At 33.3% G+C, this 10,505-nt stretch overlaps 1 protein-coding gene across 1 annotated transcript; it reads right to left on the reverse strand.

Moving 5' to 3' along the window:
- LOC109325816 (calcium-dependent protein kinase 26-like) lies at window positions 6,124–9,296 on the reverse strand. Its single transcript, XM_019558391.1, has 4 exons — window positions 8,682–9,296; window positions 8,274–8,570; window positions 6,807–7,211; window positions 6,124–6,728 (listed from the first exon to the last, which is right to left on the reverse strand). The coding sequence occupies exons 1-4, from the start codon at window positions 9,265–9,267 to the stop codon at window positions 6,460–6,462; spliced, it is 1,557 nt and encodes a 518-aa protein (XP_019413936.1). The 5' UTR covers window positions 9,268–9,296; the 3' UTR covers window positions 6,124–6,459.

A 10,505-nucleotide genomic window follows, 5' to 3' on the forward strand; every position in this document is an offset into this window, starting at 1 on the left:
AGTTCTTGTGCCTATTACCATTCAAGGAACAACTTCGGTAATAGAAGTTATGTTCAGAATATTGTTCCTGACAATATTATTGAACATGACAACACCATCATTCTCTCTCAAGTACATATATAACAAATTCAACAACCTCAAGAAGTAGAAGTGCCATTAAGAAGATCCACTAGAGGGGGAGAAGTGCAATTCCTGATGATTACATTACATTTCTTCAAGAACATAAGGATGTCATCAAGTTAACAGAAGATGATCTATTGAACTTCTGTCAAGCCATGAAAAGTTCTAACTCTAAAAAGTGGATTGATTCCATGAAGGATGAGATGAAGTCTATGCATGATAATGACGTTCGGGATATTGTCGAATTACCTGAAGGTGTGAAACCTATTGGTTGTAAATGGATATTTAAAACCAAGAGGGATTCGAAGGGTAATATTGACAGATATAAAGCTCGTCTAGTCGCTAAAGGCTTCACTTAGAAAGAATGCATTTATTATAAAGAAACCTTCTCTCTAGTATCTTTGAAGGATTCTTTTAGAATAATATTGGCACTAGTAACTCATTTTGATTTAGAGCTACATCATATGGATGTTAAGACTACCTTTCTAAATGGTAACATTAAAGAAACGATCTATATGATGCAACCAGAAAACTTTGTGTCAATTAGCTCAAAGTACATGGTATGCAAATTAAAGAAATCCATCTATGATCTTAAACAAGCTTCTCATAAATGGAATCGCAAATTTCATCAAGTTATTACCTCGTATGGTTTTGAGGCAAATAAAGTTGATGATTGTGTGTACCATAGGTTCAGTGGGAGTAAATTTATATTCCTAGTGTTATATGTCGATGATATACTGCTTATTAGCAGTGATATGAGACTATTACATTAGACCAAGATATTTCTAATGAATAATTTCGAAATGAAAGATCTTGGGAAAGCTTCTTTTGTATTAGGTATTCAAATACTGAGAGATCGCTCTCAAGGTATCCCAAGGTTGTCACAAGAAATCTATATAGATAAAGTCCTAGATAGATTTGGCATGAAAAAAAGTAAACCAAGGGATACCCCTATAGCTAAGGGAGACAAGTTTTGTCTCGAATAGTATCCCAAAAATGACCTTGAAAGATCCGGGATGCAAAATATTTCTTATGCATATTTAGTAGGAAGTCTAATGTATACTCAAGTTTGCATACATCCCGACATAGTGTTTGTCGTGGGAGTTTTGGGAAGATTTTTGAGCAATCATGTAATGCGTCACCGGAAGGCAGTTAAACGTGTTATGCATTACATTAAGAGAACAAAGAATACATGCTCACTTATCGGAGGTATGAGAATTTAGAGATCATTGGGTACACTGACTCCAATTTTGTTGGATGTCTAGACAATAGACACTCCATCTCTGGATATTCGTTTATATTAGTTGGAGGTGTTATCTCTTGGAGGTCTAATAAGCAGGTGCTCATAGCTCCTTTAACCTTGGTTATGGAGTTCATGGTTTATTTTGAAACATTAGACCCTGGCATATGGTTGCAAAATTTTGTCACTAACTTACATGTGGTCGATGACATCGAAAGACCAGTAAGAATTTATTGTGATAATATGTATGTAATTCTTTACTCCAATAATAAAGGAGTTCTACAAAGTCAAAATTTATTGACATCAAGTTTCTGATTATTAAAGAAAGTGTTCAAATAGACAAATTTTCATAGAACACATAAGGACAAATTTTATGCTAGTTGATCCATTGACTAAGGGTTTGGTACCTAAAGTCTTTCATGAGTATATTGCTAATATGAGTATTGCTCCTTGGGGTACATTAGTTCAGTGGGAGTCTGTATGTTTTATGATTTACTTTGGACGTCATATATAGTTTTATGCATAATAAAGTTGATGGTTTATTGTTCTATTTTGAACTTGTGTATTGTAACTATTGTATTGCGATTAAGGACTTTGGATTGTTCTCATTAAAGAATAAAGAAGGATCAATAGGAAATAGACATGTTTAAGATCACATTGCATGAAATTTCCATGTCACTCATCCATACTTGATCTATGTCATTTTGTATATTGGTATGATGATCATCGTGGTCGAGTCACGTTAGAATGTGATGAACGTCGCGGTGGTTCCATAGTTGATATATGAGATGGACTGGATTGTATTAAGGATAAGTCTAAATATAAATGGCATATAGATGTGCGCCTAAAGAATATGTGATATAATTGTTTCAGGAAAAATATAAAGCTCAAGGGGGAGATTATTAGAAATTCATAATTTCTAATTAAGGTGGGCATCATATATTTAATACAATTATATTGGCTATTTATTTTGGGTTACAAAAGATCTAATTTCTGATAACTCATAGAACTTCTAAATTTGATAACGGATATGGGCTTAATAAGTGGATACTCAAACGGTTGACCTATAGGAGATAATGGGAACCCTATAAGTTAACACACAATGAACGGATATGGTCCCAATACACCAAATCACAAATAGTTTCCACCTCTCCCCATGAGAGAGAAAACGAAGGTCCCAAAAGGAATTAAGGATTTGGTTGAGGAAGGCCATCATACCAAAACTCTCTCAAAAGGTATATCAAAGGAGTAGATCAGAGAACATGGATTCAAAGATTCAGGTATGACTTTGTATCTTTATTTTATATTATGTGTGAGAATCATGAGATTCAAGATCCTAGGATTGGTATTTCACCAATCATCAGGAAATATCTAACATTTTCTTGGTTCCTCCCACCTCCGGAGATTTGATTAATCTTCATTTGATCTATTTTATTTAGTGGAACTTCTAACAGTATTTTCAATACATACTCAAACCACCTCTGGGGAGTCTACCATTTTTTACAATAGGAGTTGTCCAAACTCTCTCCGTAATGTATTCATTTATAATATTATTGTGTCTAGTGTGTCAGTAGATCCAACAACATAATATTCTCATCTATGCTATATTGAGCTTACTCTCTGGTTGAAATTTTACCGTCTAACATGCAATCCATATTTTATTGCGGGTCTTATATTGTGAAATAAATTTTCGCTTAAACTTGAGTGATATTTTGTATACATATGACATTTGTTTATGTGTGTTTAATGTTATATGTAGTCGATCCTAAGTCCAAATAAAAGATGAAGATCGTATCATACTATCGATAACCATATAAAATTTTGTCAAATATGTGGATATAGATATACAACTTCATTTCAAAGATAGTAAGAAAAATGCAATAGTAGCAAAAGGATAGTCATTGTAGTTATTTCCTCAAGTATAGAGGTACCATTTGAAAAGCAAGTGTTAATTATGTCATCCACACGTTGACTTCATATTTTAGGCTTACATTTCCTCCTTATGTTTGAAAACATGAGAAACAATTATAGCATAACATGCAATCATCCCATAGCATGCAATAATAATGTATCAAAGTTTCTTTTCTTTTTTTGACACAAGGAGTGGCATGGAACATTCCTTAGTTTATTTGTTATCCACTCTATTGGATGCCACCAAAAAGGATTGGTAAATATTGTCATGTTTCCAAATTGAACATGTCATGTTCCCATTTTTTATTCCGACCAATTAAAAATTATCATATAAATAAAAAGAAATTTTTAAAAAAATAAAAAGTTACATCTCTATAAACAAGATAAGCTTTGGCAACAATATACTTGCAAACGTGCAAGTACAAGTATATTTGAGGCACTTATATCAAAAACTTGCATTATGGTTAATTTGTAAGTTGGATTTTAGAGGGGAAAGAAGGAAAAATGAAAGCTTGAGAATCATCTCATAAGTATATTTCATGGCTCCTAAGTTTTTCATTCCCTCCAAAATCTAACTCTCAAACTAATCCTTAGAAACTAAGAGATACCCCTTTAATTTTTTAGAGTCTTTTTGTGTCATCTCAAAAGAGGTTGTTTAAGTTTCTCTTGCTTTTGAACTTTGAGAGATGGGAGAGATGGGAGAGGTGCATGGACAGAATCATATAAAATTTTAACAGATGAAGATATCATATGCTCATTAGTGTTTTTAATGGTTAGAACTTTTTTATATAAAAAACATAAATTAATATTTTATATTGTTTTAGGAAATGCTAATGATTAGGGACATGAATCATTTTCCAGTTTTAAGAAAGCAGACATTAATTTTAGATGTTTCCAATGTCTCTAAAAAACAAGGGAAGCGTGACGTTATTTTATGGCTGAGTTACTGCCTAGTGCATTAAATATTAATAGTTATTTCACTTTACCAAATAGATAAGATCCTTAATTACTATCATAAATAATAGATTCATTGTGCTGTTTTGCTCTTTATGTGCTCTTGGACAAATAAATTTGTGGAAGCCATTGAGGACTAGGTAGAATAATTTACTCAAAATTCATAGTCAATCATACCTGATTTTATAAGAATTTCAAGATAATATTGATGCAAAGCAACAAGAAAATATATATAAATGAAATGAGGTACTTTTTATATAGTTGTGTAGTCACTTTGTTATTTTCCTTATGTAACCTATAAATTTGAATATTTTTAAATCATTAGAGCTTAATAATAAGGTTGCACAAGATAAAATATATATTTGTCATAAACTTTGCATATAATAATGCGATATAAATTATTTTAAGGGTGCTATATATATTTTATGTATATAATGGAAAATAATTCTTTTTTGGAACCATAACTCCTCCCTGCCGTTATTAATTTCCGGGATTGCATAAACTTCATGTGTGTTCACTTAATGTCATATGATTTTTATTTCGAATGTTAATTAATATCATTTATTTTTCTTGATTTCATGAAAAAAAATTATCACTTAAAATTTCCTAAGTAATATTATATGAGAAAGTGTGTCAAAAATCTATTTTCATTTAGATGTTAAAAGGAACTTATTTCAAAAGTAAATATTTTAAAAGACATTGAGATTAAATTTTGAATTAAATGAAAAGTATTTTAGGTTGACAACATTTAACATCATAAGTAAATTTAAATTTAAGTATACATAACTTTGTTAGAAATATCATTACTCTCCCACCACACTCTAGTATAAATAAAAACAATACGAAGGAAATAATCTAAAAAAGCAAAAGGAATCGTCAAAGTTGATATTTCTGCTAAAAACTAAAATCATATTTATACAAAAGGTGGCATTGACTTTTAGCATAATAAATGATGACAAACCTAACCACCCACCCTTTTCCCCATATTGCTACGTGCTACAATAATTATATATATCCTTTGTAGAGTGAAATGTCACAAACAAATTAATTACAACCATCACTAGCTGCTTCAACATATTTATTTCCAACAATGCTGGTCCATAATCTAATAGACAGGATACAGTTTTCAAGGGTTTTCACACGTTTAGAAAAATTCTGTACCATAAAGCAAGTGCCAAGTGAACCTACCTACCACTCATCATAGGAACATGCACAAATCATAGATGCAAAGTTCAATAATAGGTAATGAAATTTATCAGCACTAGGTAGTATATAATTATATATAGGTTAGTTCATATATAAGAATATTTGGAAAAATTAAGATGACACCTTAACAACAAGATATTTGATGGCTAAAGTTCATTTTCCCTCACTCTATGAGTAAAGAACTAATCCCTTCAGAGTATGTAATTGTCTCTTCCAATAAGTGTTGATATCAAAAATCAAATATTTAACATTTTCGTCTATTTGGAGATCCAATAAAGTCTTATACCATTAGACCAATATTATATTAGTGTCTAATTTTAAGACATGCAAGAAGATATTTATATTCTAACAAGTGCACAAAAAAGGACAGCCAAATAAACAAAACTTTCATCTAATGAAGTCTATAAAGAGCAGGTATACAAAGTCTTATCATTATAAACAAAGTAGTTATTTGGAGTATCATCATAATCACATTTGGAAGAACAAGTACATGGCCCTTAACATGCAACTTTACATCTAACAAGCATACAATTGAGTACAAGATCATCATAACCACTTTTGGAAGAACATGTGTCTAACATGTGAGTGTTGGGAATAACATAATTAAGGGTCTCATCACACATGCACATGGCACTTAACATGCGTACGCATTCATTAAGCTAAAGTTTCTTTTCATGTAGCTTCAATAAGTATTGAATAAAATCAGATTAAGATAGTTTGGAGTACTATCAAGATACAACTTCCGTACAAACCAGGCAGAAAGCCTTTTACTCACACTCAAGGTACTTGACATGAGAAGGGTAAAGATAAAACAAGAAAGTGAGTAAGTGAGTAATTAGAACTTCTCAACACATACTTATATCACCACCAAATCTAAACTACGTGACTGGCACCAACCATATAAGACTACAACAGTCCGAGTAAGGAAACATATACAATGCATTAGGCAGGCAAAATTTGCATCGGTATGCCGTATTTAGGCACAACACGTGAAGCTGTTCGACTATTCAGTTGATAGCTCTATCCGTTCAGCAGACAAGAGACAATCTCAATGATGTAGAGAGTTGCGTGCACGATGACCAACGGATCACTGATTCAGTCACCACAAGGTCAAGTTGCTCGTGCTCACCAAGTCCAATTGTTCGGTTTCTCTTGCTGTGGATTCCCAATACCCTATTATATCCATTCGTTCCACCTGCCCATTTAGTCTCAATGGGTTTGTGATCCGTTTCTTTAACATCCTTTCCAGAGCAAACGGTAGAATCTGGTAGTAAAAGCAACTTTCCCAAGCTTGCTTCTGTAAGAAGTTTCAAATAAAATCAGACCAATGAGCTAAGAAAAAGTGAACAGTCAAAATGAAAAACTCTATACACACCTCCAGCAACGGTATTAACATCTGAAGTGTTCGTCGAGCACTTTGATTTAAAACTCTTTTGCTCAACAACAGGACTGGGGCTGAGAAATGAAAAGCTAAGCATTGAGGGAACAGGAGAAGAAAATTCTAAACTTGTGGAATCGCTTGCACTTTGAAATGAAAAGCCACCAGAGACTAAACAAGGTGTCACTGGTTCCACAAAAGAAAAAAATGATGATCTGCATGTGAATGTAGGTGATTGAGCATCACAAGCAGGCGATCCAGCGCCAAAACTGATGTCCTGGTTCCTCGACATAAAAGAGGCAGAGAATGAGCTGCCACCGACATCCCATTCTTCACAACTTTGAATTCTATGTTCACTTAGTTGTTCAGGATTACTTTGATTGCTTTGCATCCAGCAATGATCTAGAGAGGGAAAGTTCAGAAGAGGGTTAGAAAAAGTATTTGATTTTTCATTTTTTTCACAATCTATTCTACTTTACTATGTTTAGGAGTGATCAGGGAAGAGCTGCATAAAATATTAGACCAGAACTACTATCCATCTAATTAAGTCATGTGTCTGATAAATAAAGTAATTGGCTTTCAGGACTGCTAAACAAGAACAGAAGAGAGTCAAGAAAATAAATAAGTAAAAAGCTGCATTGAATAAACACAGAAGGAAGTAATTGTAAGTTGTAACTGCATCGTAAAAATATCTTAACATTTTTTGGTACATTATACCTAAACCAATTAAAATATTACGTCTGAAGATCATTAAAAAAAGAGGCATTGAACCAAAATAATTGCAAGATTGCCTACAATATGACATCATCTGCTACACATGTAATTGATTGATAAGGTACAACAACAATCATGCCTTAGTCCCACTGGATGGGGTCAGCATCATATACCACGTAATTGATTGATAAGGTAGAGAAATTGAAATTCATAGGGTTGAGGATATTAAAATAACAAAACATGGTAAAAGAGAAACCTGAGCGCATACAATGGAAATATGAGTGTGCAAAATGTGATATTTATATCATTCAAATATTTTGTGTGTGAAGACCATCAGGAAAAAAGTTTGTAGACAAAACAAGATAACAGCAGCTTAGAACACGCATACCATAAATGACTGAATAGGATGAAGATGAATTCCATACCTTAAAAAACCCTTTTAGTTATAATAGTTTTTGTTGTCATAATGTTAATGCATAAACTCATTGCAAAATGATTCAATGTAATCTAAACTAGTGGGACTGCCAGGCTATATGTTTGATAAGCATAAATGCAGAATACACTTTTATTATTAATGCTCAAAATTAAGTCAGTTTATGTTCAATAATATTGTAATAAATCTTTTATGCTCAACTCATTGAACTACCATTATCATGCTTGTCTAAAATGATCTCTAACTCAAATGATGAATTCAAATAAAATAGCTTCATTAAATGCTCTCTAACCCTAAACATAAAACCTCAAACTTACCTAAAACCTCCTCGGCAGTGAGCCTTTTAGAAGCTTCTGTACAGAGCATTCCCCTGATCAATTCCTTAGCAGATACCGAAATGCGATCCCAAGGATCCGGTGGGAACCTCAGGTCAGCAGCCTTAACAGCTTCAAATATCCGTGACTTGGTCTTCCCCCAAAATGGAGCCATCCCGCTCAATAGAATGTAAAGAATAACACCAGCACTCCATACATCAGCGGCTTGGTTATATGCACCTGCCAGTACCTCGGGAGCAATATAGAATGGACTTCCAACTAATCCATGCAAACTTTGTCCTGGTTAAACAAAGCCCAGTATTTGAAGATTAACACCACACATTTTCATAGGAGCGATGTAAGTCACAAAGAAGACTAATGATCTACAAAGGAAACAACGAAAGCACTCACCAGGCTTGATGTAGGTTGCAAGACCAAAATCTGCCAATTTAATTGGAGATGAGGAGGCTTTTGTTGCTAAAAGAATGTTTTCTGGCTTCAGATCTCTATGAACAACCCCATTTTCATGACAATACAAAACAACCTGCATTAGGTGCCTAAATAGAATCCTGGCTTCAGATTCAGAAAACCGCCCATGCTTCTCTAATCGGTAAAAGAGCTCCCCTCCAGCACAAAGCTCCATCACCAAATGGACATAACCTTCCTCCTCATAAACTGCTTTGAGGTCCACAACATTCGGGTGCCCAGATAGCGTAGCCATTATCTCAATTTCATGTTTGACACTCCTCAGATCATTCGCAGTAACCAACCTATCTTTCGCTATTGATTTGCAGGCCAAAACCTCTCCTGTCAGCTTGTCGGAGCAAGCTCGGATGACACCAAACTGTCCCAAACCTAACTGCTCCCCGAGAATGTATCTATCTTTCAAATTAGAGGTATGATTTGTGTCTAATATGGTTCCAGTCAAGCCTGCTACTTTATAACACTTGTATGAAGTAGACGGTTCGCTGCTGCTGTTGCTCTTGGCAACAGCCATACCAATTTATATAAATATCAATGCACACTAACCAAACTCGGTTGAATTGAAAGTCCTGGTTTAGGAATCAGGAGATAGCAGCAATCCCCTTGACACAAATGTCAAGCTTTGCTTTTCTTGCTTACACAACCATCCACTAAAATCCAAAACCCACTATTTCAAAGTCAAAATCTTTGAAGAATCTTTCAACTTGGTTGATAATTGACAAAGAGAATCAGCTTAAGGGACAGGATACCTGAATCTGATTCAGTCAGGACCACCTCTCTTTCTCTTTTTCAAAATCAGCTGATCTGTAAAACAAAGAAATAAGACTCACATCAATCACTGCACAAATAACACCTAATTACTGCAAACAAAATTGTTCACAACAAATTAAAAAATAAAAACAAAAACTAGTAATCACTTCTGACCCAGTACAAGTTACAATCAGCTAAAGATTCAAGCTTCCCCAGCTTCAAATTTCACAACAACAAATAATCTGTACTAGCATGTTCCCGCTTAAAATCTAAACGAAAACCAAACACAAAAATCGATTTTTTTTTAATAGGTGAGAGATGAGACAACCAACACAACAATTCAACATGAATTACCATTACAGACTCTTAAACAACAACACCCAAAAACCAAAACAGTTCAGAAACAAGGAAAACAAGTAATAACATCACAAACCCATCAAATTTCACCGAAAATTAAACAACCCCAGATCCAAAAAGGACAAAAAAACTCACTGGTAGAAAAAGAAAAATTAAGGGTTGGAAAAGATGTAGTTTGAGTGAGTAAAAGAGAGAGAAAAGAGAAAGAGAGAGAAGGAAGCCGTTGGAGCAGTGATTGAACTGAGAACTATGGAGGGTGTGTACTTGTGTTGTGTGTTGTTTGATTGAAGGCTTTGGCCAAAACCCCAAAAAACAACAACAACAGCAACTCCAGCTTTAAACTGTGTTACTTTGTTTCCTTGTGTCTTTTGAAAATTGAAGTATACCTTGACTCCAAAATCAATTTTAATTTTAATTTAATCTACTTAATTAATAATATATATATTAGAGTTTTTATATTATCAGTAGATCATTTATTATCTATAACAAAAGATTGATTTTTTTAAGTATAAGAAATATAAATGAAATAATATAAAATATATTTAATGTGTATAAATCTTTATATGGTATTTCATAGATATTATATTTTTTTTTTAAAATAATTCATTATAATTGCATAGAATAATAAATAGAGTGTAAAATGTA

This window comes from Lupinus angustifolius, chromosome LG13 (assembly GCF_001865875.1).
Source record: "Lupinus angustifolius cultivar Tanjil chromosome LG13, LupAngTanjil_v1.0, whole genome shotgun sequence".
NCBI lineage: Eukaryota > Viridiplantae > Streptophyta > Magnoliopsida > Fabales > Fabaceae > Lupinus > Lupinus angustifolius.

What these genes read in the sequence shown, in the direction of transcription:
- LOC109325816 (XM_019558391.1), bottom strand. Translation starts at nt 9,267, where the DNA reads ATGGCTGTTGCCAAGAGCAACAGCAGCAGCGAACCGTCTACTTCATAC. An exon ending in TGCAACCTACATCAAGCCTG is followed by an intron (nt 8,571 to 8,681) that starts GTGAGTGCTTTC and finishes TTGTTTAACCAG; the next exon opens with GACAAAGTTTGCATGGATTA. An exon ending in TGTTAATACCGTTGCTGGAG is followed by an intron (nt 6,729 to 6,806) that starts GTGTGTATAGAG and finishes AACTTCTTACAG; the next exon opens with AAGCAAGCTTGGGAAAGTTG.